The sequence below is a fragment of the Rhipicephalus microplus genome, chromosome 3 (assembly GCF_043290135.1).
Source record: "Rhipicephalus microplus isolate Deutch F79 chromosome 3, USDA_Rmic, whole genome shotgun sequence".
Classification (NCBI taxonomy): Eukaryota; Metazoa; Arthropoda; class Arachnida; order Ixodida; family Ixodidae; genus Rhipicephalus; species Rhipicephalus microplus.
Genome location: NC_134702.1, coordinates 94,446,900 through 94,460,078, shown reverse-complemented (window position 1 = coordinate 94,460,078; position 13,179 = coordinate 94,446,900). Strand labels below are relative to the sequence as shown.

The 13,179-nt window shown below is 46.4% G+C and overlaps 1 protein-coding gene across 1 annotated transcript; it reads right to left on the bottom strand.

Annotated features, from left to right (window-relative positions):
• Positions 1–424: 424 nt before the first annotated feature.
• On the bottom strand, positions 425–12,310 carry LOC119183329 (uncharacterized). Its single transcript, XM_075887944.1, has 3 exons — positions 12,030–12,310; positions 3,898–4,169; positions 425–846 (listed from the first exon to the last, which is right to left on the bottom strand). The coding sequence occupies exons 1-3, from the start codon at positions 12,308–12,310 to the stop codon at positions 425–427; spliced, it is 975 nt and encodes a 324-aa protein (XP_075744059.1).
• Between the last annotated feature and the right edge of the window lie 869 nt (positions 12,311–13,179).

The window sequence follows — 13,179 nt, the reverse complement described above, 5'->3', positions numbered from 1 at the left end:
AAACGCTATTCCAAAACCAGTATGGCACCCACAATGCTGGCGACGCCCGCAGAACCTGCAAACGTTATTCTAGAACTTGCTAGTGTCGGCGCCGTGAGATCGTCAAGGCACGCGCAGCACGCGCACCCACGGGCTCATGGCTTCTTCTCACAGACAGATGGAGAGAGGTGGCGCGGATGAGATGATGCCCACGTGAGGAATAGGCTCGAGCGTTGCGAGCGGCGGATAGGGTGAAGCGAGGAAGTTAGTGGCTAGAAAGGTGCCACTATAGAGAGAGAGCTGACACGCGGCGAGCTAGAGAGAGTAGAGAGAAGAGAGACGTCAACACCCACTGCTAATAGGACACTACTCCAAAACTTGGCACCACTCCAAAACCTACATGAGGGGAGCGGGGCGGACGGAGGGACAGCGTTACACAGGCTAATCAAAGAGCTGCTGCGCATCTGAAAACTTGCAAGAGTGTTAATTCATCCATTGCACACAGGGTAACAATATGACATCCCGCGTGGGAATTGTTGTCAGCGCAGGCATTCGCCAACTCGGGTGCTGCCTTTATTGCAGCTGCCGTTGAGTTCTTGCTTTCCGTTAGGTAGTAAACGGTAGCGAACACCATGGCGATGATGACGGCTAGGGTCAAGAATACGAGGCAGCCCAGGGTCTCGGTTGAGAAGGGGAACTGCCTAGGCGGTGATGGGCTGCTCGGTGTCGCCTCCTGTTTCGGTGAGTGCTTATCGGACGGACCACCAGGATGTTTCGGGGAGCAATCCTCGGGAGTGCAATGATTCGGTGAGGCGGCATGGTGGTCGGGCACTGTGGGTACCAGCTTTGGTGGCGCAGACGCCTGACCTGCGCAAAAAAAAGAAAACAACAGAGTCCGGAGTGGCTCAAATGCATATCTATAACTCTGTAAGCTCAAGCAAATTTGCTTCCAGTTTGCGTTGAGTCGAACGCTTTTAACTTACAGCAGCTTATGGTTACGAACCACGACGTAGTGAATTCGCTTGAGGCACTTACGCTATACATGGATTCTGGGTGCAATTCGCGTACCCTATAATTTAGTTATGGTAATATCTAGAGACCGCACTTAGGGCAAAATTTAATTTTGTTCGTAATGCTCCTATCGCGGTCCTTTGACATATGAGTATGAATTATATCGTTAAAAAGGACTTTTATATTGTTGGTATCATGTTTAATATTCCCTATGTTGGCATTTGTGCCTAAATATTATATGTGAAGGTTGGTCTTTTGTTTCACTTTCAGGTGCAGTTGTAAATCATGTTATTGAGCGATTGCGTTTAAAAATCCAAGATGTTCAACCTCGTCCTCTAATTCAAAAAGCTCCCGGAAAGCAGCTGCTAGCAGTAGTGAATGCAGGTGCATCGGTGAGAATACGTGGCTGCGATAACAAGGCGCGAGCTGTTCTCGAATAAAACCAAGGAAAGCCTTTACGGGAAAAGCTATTGAAGAATAATGGAAGGGAAAAAATAATCTGCGCAATTGGCTTTTGTTCTGTTTGCAGGTTACTTTTTAAAGGGACCATGAAACACTTTTTTGAGTACCCATAAAATAATTCACTGGAAAAGCGTGTTGCCTCGAAAAGTCGACGCCGCAAATTTTTTAAGGATATGCCCAGTACTAGCGGAGTTATAAAGATTTGTCACACGCTGCCATCGCATCCTCACTCGTCCCGACAAAAGCACTGGAAGCTAAGCAGGGAGGTATGAGGGGCTAACAAAAACCGTCCCGCGCACCTCCGGACCTTAAGCACTCTTCCCCCCCCCCTTTTTTTTTTATGAATGCGCGGGTTTTTGAGTGTAATTGCGCGCGCACGCGTGGACAAGTAGCGTTCTCCCGCGTCGATGTCTGCAACGACCGAGCGTGCCGTGTTCAAATCAGCCAATAGCTGATAAATGGGCTGACTACGAGTGATTTTTGGGCTTATTCCGTGATTTGTTGACAGAAGAGAAAGCATTTTTGGTGACTGATAATTTTTTGTGAATTCTAGACGGCGTACTGCGCTATAATATTTGGTTCGTGTGTTGTCGGGAGCCTCTACTACCAATCGGCAGCATTTTCTGACCATGCTCAAGAAGTGTTGCAGTGCCAGCGAAGAAATCGTTTGTGCGCGATCGAAGCCTACCAAAGGGAGGCATGTATGCCACCCTTCGGCCATTTTAATGATCTGGCTATCTGCCCTTGTACGGCCCTTCTAAGACGAGCCAAGAAAAATACCAATCCTTGTGTTTTTTAAATGGTGAGCGCTTGGCGGCTGTGCTGCCACGAAATTTTGCCGGCACAGCAAGAGCGCGTACGGCGTTGACACATATCTCGTAAATCAAGCACAGAAATCCTCTCTTGCAAGATAGCTTCCTCTAAATTTCGATCACATAAAAAATAAAGCGTCGCCACATGGGGGATTTCTTCACGATTTCATGCATGCAGCTGAGTTGTTCGATGTCTCGCCTATCCCAACCTGCTCAAGGCGTGGCAGGTTGGAAATGTTACTGTAATAGCAACGTACCAGTCTGCGCAGCGTCCCCCAATAATATTGCAATTATTTACTAAATACATGACAATGCTACGAATACACGACTATTGTTAAGGGTAGGAAGGAGGAAGTAGCTGATGGCATCCCACCGCTGCCACCAGTTGATAAGGGTCGAAGAAGGAAGTGCGCTGATGGCATCCCACCACTGCCACCAGTTGTTGCGAATGGGGGTCTACCTGGTCTCTTGTGGTAGCGTGGTGTAACCGGGTGGAGGAAATGAACGCTCACAAGAGGATACGAAAAAGAAACAGGTTTATGGCACTATATACACTTATTTACAGCAAAGAAAGGTTAGTGGTTTCACAAACCATGAGCATGGTGGTTGAACCGTTACATAGTTCAGAGCGACGTCCAGCACTCTGCGGCATCGTTTTAAGCACTGTCGGGCTCCTCCTCTTTGAGTGGAACACCAATCACACACACGCATCAGGTGAGGGGGACGAGCATCCACAGTCCACGTGAACATTTAATATTGAGTCGTGATCACTGCACTGCAAGGTGGCTCCAGCGGGGCTCTTCCTCGTCGTGTGTGTGCCGCTAGTCGAGAGGTACCAATTTCCTGACAGCATACATCAAAGGGTCCGGCGATTTGTTCGCTTAATTAGCGGGGTGATTTGCGGCGGCCGCCACGGTCTCTTCCAAGGAAGGTGCTGTTTTGTTGTCCTCTCTCGAACGGCTAACGGCGTCGTGGCGACACGACGTCTCACCTTCGGGCTAGCAGGGACAATGCCTGGTGGGCATAGGCAGCCCGCCGGTCGGCTACGTGATTGAGGATTAAAAGAGCGCCGCTCCCCTGTCAGCTCTGGCGCCGGTCACAACACTGTGCATACAAAACCTGCTATCAATCCTCCTTACCTCATCATCATTCGTCACCTTCACTTCCCTTTCCCACCCCTTGCTTTACCGTCTTATGGTTGCATGGCTAATTCATGCTGTGCTATAGGAGCTGGTTGGCACATTCCCGCTTTACCCATTTCCCTCTTCTTTCTTTTCTACACGCCCTGACATCACTCCCACCCTCACTTCTCTTTTCCTTTGTTATACATTACGCACGCCTGTGTTACCTCAGAAGCTGCATGGCACATACACGATTTCTGTGGCACATGCCGACTTGAGTACGGACATCAACGGTCTCATCTCCGGTTTTAACAGATGCGCCGTTAATAACCAATCCCTTTAAGAACCGATCCCAATTTCAGCGTCAATGGTTTCTGTACAACTTAACATTACTTTCCATGTATTCTTTCCCGGCATCGTTGTATGTTACTTGCCCACATAACGAACACATCAAGACGCACTGCGGAAGGTCATGATCTCAAGGTATTTAGTTGCAAAAGCAGCTGGCTTACGGGATGGTGACGTCGGCTTTCGGGATACCCTAAGCGACGCGGCAGTAGTCGCGGTTGTTGCGTCATTCGCTTCGGTTTCCTCGCCCGCCACCGTGCTCGCTGTAGTCAGTGCCTCTTTCGACGCTACTTTCGATGCCACATTCGGTGTCACTTTTTTTGACGCCTCTTTCGACGCGACCTCCGGCGCCTTGAGTTGCACCTGTCCCTTCGGAGAAGTAGCTGCGCGATCGCTCGAAGCGGCCTTCTTGCTGGACGTGATGTAGCCGGGATCCCTGCGCAAACAAGCAGTCGCATACAACAATGTGATGCCCTCTTAGAAAAGGGTAGCAGTACGGGCTGCCTTTGTGGTAGTAATGGTTTGTCACATATATATTACAACCCTGCTAGTAAGTACAGGTAGTAACGACGAGGGTGGTAACAGCTATTACCTTTGCTGTTACTACCTGTTACTGTTACTACCCTAGCCGGTAACAGCCATAAGCAGTACCTTTCAAAGGTTTTAAGAAAATTTTGTAACTGGTACTACCATGCTTCTTTTGCGATTTATTTCTTTATTGTTAATGCTGGTAAATAAATGTCTCATCACGAAACAACTTTGGGTAATATTGCGAAGTGTGACATGAGCGTGAAGAATACATGCAACTAACAAGCTGACTACACTACAGTACCGTAAGCCTATACGGAGAACCCTTGAAAAATACAGCTTTACGTTAATTCCAATGGGTAGCACGAAATAAACGAGAGCGATGCTCTTAGCGAAGCTCTAAGACCTTGAATTTACTTTGCAGACGCATGTCTGACACAAGTGAACCTTTTTGTGTCTGGATGAGTTATGAAAATGCGAGCTTAGACCACTATACTACATTTATTTATTTATTTATTTCAAAGTACCTTACAGGCCCCATGGGGGGCATTGAGTAAGGGGGGCTATACATATATACAAATAAACTGGAAAAAAATATACAAGACAGACAATTGAGCAAGGGGGGAATACATATAGACACCTCAAAATGAAAAAAAAGTACAAAAGAAACAATTGAGTAAGGGGCGCAATACTTATATACATCTCAAACTAAAACAAATACAAAAGAAACAATTGGAAAATAATAAGTCAAACAAAAAGCACCAACATGTACAAAAGTTCAACATGTACAAAAGATACACGCATAGTAACCGTGGGCGAAACACTGTATTTCCTGCGCATGCAGCGGCCACAAGGCAGAATCCTCGCGCACATGAATGTGACAATCACAAAAATGAACCAATACGGACCAATGAATTATGATACGGCATCTACTTGCTGATGCTTGTGAAGTGGCTTGATAAGATATGACGGAATGTGTCAAAGTTTGTCTGGGATGCAATGTCGTCAGGCAAACTGTTCCACAGACGGATAGCACGTGGAAGTGCGGACTGATTGAACGCGTTTGTTGAGCCGTATACACGGGAATAGCTAAGAGGATTGTGTAGTCTACGTGAAGTGAGATATGGTTTTTGCAGACCAGTAACGGTGATTCGCGAAGAATGGGTAATTTTATGAAAGAATGACAGCAGGGCAATGTCGCGACGAATGTTCAAGAGTGGGAGTGAAAGTTCCTGTTTGATTTGTGATATACTAGAATGCGGACTGTATTTATTGGCAATGAAGCGGCTTGCTCTATTCTGGATTCTTTCCAATGAGTCAATTAAGTATTTTTGATGGGGAGACCAAATCGAACAGGCATATTCTAGTTGAGGGCGAACCAGTGTCAAGTAAGATAATTTGCGAATGCCTGATGGTGCAGCTTTCAAGTTACGTCTCAAGAAACCTAGTGATTTCGAGGCGCTGGCAGAGATTGCCGTAATGTGGTCGGACCAGGATAGATTAGGTGTCAGTATTACGCCCAAGTACCGATATTGTGTTGCAGTCGATAGAATGGAATGATTAATACTGTAAGAGAATTCGGATATGCTAGGTTTACGTGTGAACGACATTACTTTGCATTTTGAGACATTTAGTGTCATCAGCCATGCACTACACCAACCATTAATTACGTCGAGGTCGTTTTGGAGTGACAGGTGATCTTCACTGTTCTTGATTGGACGGTAAATAATGCAGTCGTCAGCGAACACCCTGATGCAAGAAGAGACATGTTGCGGAAGATCATTGATGAATATGAGGAAGAGTAATGGCGCGAGTACACTGCCCTGTGGTACACCTGAAGAAACGTCAGATAGGGAAGAAGACAAATTGTTAACTGATGTGTATTGCTGACGATTCGACAGGAAATTGCGAAGCCATGATAATGTACGGGAGTCTAATTTCAGGGCGGAAAGTTTCGATATCAGGCGACAGTGTGCAACCCTGTCAAACGCCTTCGAATAGTCGAGGAACACGCAATCAGTTTGATAATTATTGTCCATATTTGCATGAAGCTCTGTGGTAAATTCAAACAACTGAGTCTCACACGAAAAGCCCTTTCTGAAACCATGCTGATTTTTGAAAAAGAAATGATTGGATTCCAGATGCCTGTAAATATGTGAAGCGATGATGTGTTCTAGAATTTTACAACAAATACGCGTAAGGGAAATAGGACGGTAATTTTCGCATGTGGTTTTATTTCCACTTTTGAATATTGGAATTATTTTCGCCAGCTTCCAGTCAGACGGTATCATGCCTGTTTCGAGAGACTGCCGGAATATATGAAGTAGTATTTTGCTTGTGACCATTACCGTATTCTTTAGCACCTTTGAGTTGATTCCATCCACGCCGCATGAAGACGACAACTTAAGATTATTTATGGCTGTAATTATGCCTTCTAATTGAATATCTATTGGTTCCATAAATTGGTAATCGAACTCAGCTACGTTGGGTATGTTGGTACTGTTCTCTTTCGTGAAGACAGAATTGAAAAAGGAATTAAATGCTGTTGGACACTGGCTAGCTGTGAGAGGGACGTTGTTGCAGTCATGCAATGAGATGTGTTGGTTTTCGCTGGAGGGGTTTATGACTTTCCAAAATTTAGCTGGGTTGTTTTTCAGTAGTGTGGGTAGATCATTAGAATAATACTTTTCCTTAGCCTTACTTAATGCTGTGCAATATGCTTTTATGCAGGTTTTATATTTAAGCCAAGAAGAAGAACTGCCCGAGCACTTAGCATTATTGTAAAGCCGTTTTTTCTTATTCCGCATTCTCAGAAGCTTTTTATTGAACCATGGATTTGATTTACCATTGCTAATTTTAACCAGTGGAACATGCTTGTCAACTAACGTACACAAAACTTGCTTGAAAAGTAGCCAGTTCTCTTCTACGGATCTATTGTGGAAACACGGCAGGAGAGTGTTTTCGGAAAATAACCTTAGCTTTGTGTTAATTGCCTGATAATCGCCTTTATTATAGTCCCGAATTTGTTTTGTATGTACACCGGCTACGGGAAGGGGTATGTTTTTATCTACTTGGAGTAAATTATGGTCACTGAATCCGTCCAGGTAATCTGTATTACGTATTGTTTCCGGAGCGGTCGTGAGGATAAGATCAAGGGTGTTCGTACCACGTGTAGGTTTCATAACAGTTTGAAAGAGGTTGAAATCTAGAGTTAAGTTAAGAAATTCAGTTGACATGTGACAGGGCAATGACAGTGTGGCCCAATCAATGAGCGGAAAGTTGAAGTCGCCTAGTAAGTAAATGATATCGGCTTGGAAAATTTCAGAAGCGTTGTTTATACTGTCACGTAGCATATTAATGAAGGAAGAGTCCGAGTCCGGTGCACGATAGCAGCAACCTACGAGGATTTTGGAGGAAGGGACTGTACAAGCTACCCAAACTATTTCGAGGTCACAATTAGTGTTGATAAAAAATGAAGTAATGGTTTTCCTTATGCCGATCAGAACACCGCCTCCTCTTTTACCAGTGCGATCACACCTGTAGATTTGATAAATGCTGGCTGAGGTGAATATTTCGTCGTCACTGATAGCAGGATTTAGCCAAGTTTCCGTGAATGCAATGATATCAGATTTACTGTCATCCAGAAAAGCAGATATCAAATCCTGCTTCGACATAATGCTGTGTGTGTTAGCGAGTGACAGCGACAATGAGGTATTAGCATGTTTCGGTCGTTGATTCTGCACGCGCGTGCAACGCTGTAGCTATCTGACAGATTCGATAACTGTGTTCGTCGCAGAGTCATAAATGTATGTCTTTGAAGCGATGCGTAGCTTGTCCACAGAGAGCTTATACGCACTTTTCTGCGTTTTCGCGAATTCAATCAGCTTCTTTCGGGACAGCCGAGTTTCCAGTGAAAAATCTTCTCGTATGGAAAATGCGGAACCTTTTAGTTTGTGTGCAGACGACAGGATTTGTTCTTTATCCTTAAAGAAGGCTAATTTCGCTATTATAGGTCTCCGCTTGTCTTCTGTATATTTGCCTATTCGGTGCACACGTTCAAATTGCCGTTCCGTCACAGTGATGCCTAATTTCTCTGAGCAGAAGTCGATTATTTTCTGCTCAGATTTTGCCCAGTATTCCTTAGGTTCATCGTCCAGTCCAAAGAAAAGAAGGTTATAGCGCCGTAATCTATTTTCAGAGTTATTACACCGCGACGAAATTTCTGTCACTTGGCTTGATACTGTACGCAGTGCATTGGCACTTGCCTCGGTTACACCTGTGTTATGTGGTGACGTGGTAGTGCTTTCCAGGGCCGCGACTCTAGCCATAAGCAACTGAATTTCTTTGGTGGCTTCAATATGCTTCTCTTTCAGAGCTTTCAATTCGGCAAGTAAGGTATCCTGGCTTTCTTCAAGCTTCCGTATGGCGTCTAGAGCTTGAGAAAATGTGTCGGCTTCAGTTTTCGTCATAGGGCCCGGGTTAGATTCCACGTCACCGGCGAGAAGTAACAATAAAGAGCAGAAAGCGCGGCACTTCACAAAGGAAACATCTTTCATACGCTGTATCTTATCTATGAATTCGGGTGGGCACGACACCGCAACTAGGACATAATTACTAGTTCTGTAGCAAATGGCACCTTTCAGGTAACTAACCTGTAAGAGCAACCATCGTAAGCTTGGCATGCTTGGCGCGATGTCGTGCCCGAAGTGGACGGCTCCTGGCTGGCTTATGAATCCCGCGCCGTCTGTGCCACCACCTGGTGCCGCGATTCCAGGTTGCCAGATGGGGTAGTTTGTTCCCACGGGAACTGGCGTGCGGTTTGCCGAAGCAGGCGGCAGCTGAAGAGGGGCAGCGGGCAAGTCACAATTCGGATGGAGATGTACGGAAGGCACCATTCACGAAATGGCAGCCTGTAAGAGCAACCATCGTAAGCTTGGCATGCTTGGCGCGATGTCGTGCCCAAAGTGGACGGCTCCTGGCTGGCTTATGAATCCCGCGCCATCTGTGCCACCACCTGGTGCCGCGATTCCAGGTTGCCAGATGGGGTAGTTTGTGCCCACCGGAACTGGCGTGCGGTTTGCCGAAGCAGGCGGCAGCTGAAGAGGGGCAGCGGGCAAGTCACAATTCGGATGGAGATGTACGGAAGGCACCATCCACGAAATGGCAGCCTGTAAGAGCAACCATCGTAAGCTTGGCATGCTTGGCGCGATGTCGTGCCCGAAGTGGACGGCTCCTGGCTGGCTTATGAATCCCGCGCCGTCTGTGCCACAACCTGGTGCCGCGATTCCAGGTTGCCAGATGGGGTAGTTTGTTCCCACCGGAACTGGCGTGCGGTTTGCCGAAGCAGGTGGCAGCTGAAGAGGGGCAGCGGGCAAGTCACAATTCGGATGGAGATGTACGGAAGGCACCATCCACGAAATGGCAGCCTGTAAGAGCAACCATCGTAAGCTTGGCATGCTTGGCGCGATGTCGTGCCCGAAGTGGACGGCTCCTGGCTGGCTTATGAATCCCGCGCCGTCTGTGCCACCACCTGGTGCCGCGATTCCAGGTTGCCAGATGGGGTAGTTTGTTCCCACCGGAACTGGCGTGCGGTTTGCCGAAGCAGGCGGCAGCTGAAGAGGGGCAGCGGGCAAGTCACAATTCGGATGGAGATGTACGGAAGGCACCATCCACGAAATGGCAGCCTGTAAGAGCAACCATCGTAAGCTTGGCATGCTTGGCGCGATGTCGTGCCCGAAGTGGACGGCTCCTGGCTGGCTTATGAATCCCGCGCCGTCTGTGCCACAACCTGGTGCCGCGATTCCAGGTTGCCAGATGGGGTAGTTTGTTCCCACCGGAACTGGCGTGTGGTTTGCCGAAGCAGGCGGCAGCTGAAGAGGGGCAGCGGGCAAGTCACAATTCGGATGGAGATGTACGGAAGGCACCATCCACGAAATGGCAGCCTGTAAGAGCAACCATCGTAAGCTTGGCATGCTTGGCGCGATGTCGTGCCCCATATATTACTTGGTTATGCGTGTTTGGGGACGTAGCACAAGATTTTTAAGTAGCCGTACTCATACAAAATCACCTGCCATACCTATTCATAAAAAAGGGCCACAAGAAAGCAATATATACACCAGCCGAAACAACGTACTCAATTCATCAACATAGTTTCAATGCATTTGAATATTTTACAGTGCTAATATATTGATGCTTAAAAGGTAATAATTGTTCCGAAGGTTTCACGTGCCAAAACCACGATATTGTGAGACGCACCGTATAGTCAGAAACTACGGATTATTTTTGCCATCTGGTTTACCTTGATCCATCTGTCTTGTTAGTTTGTAGTAAATTACGGTTAGTTGTAATTATCCATTGCAGCATGTGTAGCACTTGTTTATTGTTTATTAACTTGTACTTCCCCGTTTTGACAATAGCACAATGACGCTTAGAAAACTCGGTTCCGTAATTTAAGACAAGTGTTTTTTCTTGACCCATGGATACCTTCCGCATGGGTTTTTTTTTCGTTTAAACATGATACGTCATGATGATTCTTCCTAAAAATAGTTACCAAAGATGTAACTACCATTTTCAATAAGATAGTTGACGGCCGGGTTGCAAAAAGGCAGTAACGGGGCAAGAGAGTTAGTAAACGTTCCAGTTACTACCCTTTTAGTTACTGTGTACTAACCTAGGCAGTAAACTTGTAGCAAAAAGTTAGTAATGATTGCAGCCAGTAACTGTTTACTAGTGTAGTAAGCAGGTAGGAAAAGGTTAGTGATTGTCCAAGAAAAGTAGTAAGCACTACAGTTACTATTCATTTGCTTGAAGTTGCTGCCATTTTACTAAATTTCTTTAAGAGTGTAGGCATGAGGTTTTTCCAGCTGTCATCTTCGATCTCTTTCCAATGTAGAGGCTCATAAAGCAGCTTCTCAGAACGCGATGAACCATGCAAAAGTGAAACGCATACCATATAGTCGCCCACATTTCTCGTTCCTCGTGTTGAACGGCACTGTTTACTGTTGTAACGAAGCAATCAGACGAATTAAACACAAGCGACGAGTTTGACGACGTTTCCCGGCGGCCTTTACTTCATTTGCGCACCTGCCGCGAAACGGCGCAGCTTCGTATCGCGTTCTCAAGGTGGCGCTGGTTTGGACTCCCTTTGATGGTGTTCGCATGGTCGATTTTGAAGGCGGTAATACAAGCGTGATGGCGTTAACTATACGACTGGCCGAAATTGGCTTCATGTTCTTCATTAAGGTGGTAGTTTATATGATGCGGTCGTGATGTCATGTCTCTTAACCTTCTCCGCTAGGGTGAGAGCTCATCTTCTTCCGCGATTATTTTATATTCATATTTTCTTCAGACTAAAAGTCCCTTAATGCCGAACTAGTTAAACTTTAGACGAGTTTCTATAGATACATAATAAAACACTGACAGCATGATATATTGGAGACGAGATGGAACAAACAGGAGACTTAATTTGGGGAGAAGAAATACACATATACGAGCTGAGTGAATGAGAAAAAAATAAGAAAAGGCCAGCACAGCACTGCCACCACATCTGTTATGCTTCAAACATGATGATTTTCGCCCTAGGCTCCGACCTTATTAATAATTTCTCCATTCGAAAGCGACAATGTGCACAAAGACGTATTTCAGCCAGCTTATTTGCCGATTGCACTTTTATAACTTGTGGGGTTAACTTGAACATCTTTCTCTCTGCTCGTTCCGTCCTGTTTGCTGTCGCTATATCCGCTGTCGCTTTGTTCTAACGTAGTCTTACCCGAAAATTGCCATCAGAGCACCAGTGGACCCCGCTAAGTCATGGGCCGGGGCTGGAGTTGTGGTGTCGGCCACGTGACTGCCTAATGGGCTCCGACTGCCGGACAATGCAGGCGTTCGCGTCGGCGTTCGGTTCGGCGTGGTCGCCTCGCGCGGAGAGCCCGTGCGCCGTGGACTCTTGTTTCCGGGACTGCGTAGTGCCGAGCTGCCCGGCAAGTGAGCGGTGGCCCGCAAACTTGCCGCGCCTTCCAATGGCTTAACGCCTTGAGGCGAGCGGGACATTGTTAGAGAGGTCAGCCAAGACCGCGAATGAGGACTGAGAGAAGAGGACTGTGGGAGGGGCCAATGATCGGCTTTCGATTAAGGTGATGACGGCTCCCCGCTCGCGACGCTTCTTCTACTTCGGCAACGACTTGTTGGTATGTGACAGAGACGTGGTTCATACCCACGACGAGGGAAATGGTTGGCAAAGTGAAACGTTAATTTCAAGTTAAAATTCAGTACGTCATTTGAGAACTCATTGGACGTAAAGTAAGAAGGCAAAACTACGTGTTCAATAAAGAGAACCAACCAAAAAACACTGGGTTTCTTTTGTAACTCTATTGCGCAAAAGCAACAACTTGAACTATAGGGAAAAAGATCACAGTTTCGTCGTAAGGCCAAGCAACAAATGCGATAGCGAGAAATTGATTGTCGCACGAAGAACGACAAGCAGCTAGATACTTGCAGCGTGCATGTCGCTGAAGCACTAAGAAGGACGCTCGAAAAGAACTCACAGGTACACAAAGGACAAGCCTGAACTCACAGCTGTCACAGTTGTTACGTCTTTGTGTTCGAGAAACGCGCTTCAATTGTCGACAACACAGAAAACGATGACGACGACGATGATGTTGATGATGATAATGATGATGATGATGATGGCCCAATTTCTATCATTATCATTTGGAATTCCTAAGATTTTATCTTTACCAGCACGAAAAGAGTTTACCGCGTTCGGAAAATTTCATGCCACAAAATAAGTTTTGGCTACGCTACAACAATTAAGCTGAACCTAGACCACAAGACCAACAATTACGAAAATGATACTGTTGCACGTATCCACAAGGAAAACCAATACTAGCGAACGTAATGGCTACCCCATCTTAGCGTGC

Excerpts from the sequence above, each read along its gene's own strand:
- LOC119183329 (XM_075887944.1), bottom strand. The coding sequence starts at position 12,310 with ATGTCCCGCTCGCCTCAAGGCGTTAAGCCATTGGAAGGCGCGGCAAGT. Across the intron at positions 4,170-12,029 it reads GCTCTGATGGCAATTTTCGG|GGATCCCGGCTACATCACGT; the intron begins GTAAGACTACGT and ends TTGTTTGCGCAG. Across the intron at positions 847-3,897 it reads AAAGCCGACGTCACCATCCC|GTCAGGCGTCTGCGCCACCA; the intron begins GTAAGCCAGCTG and ends TTTTTTGCGCAG.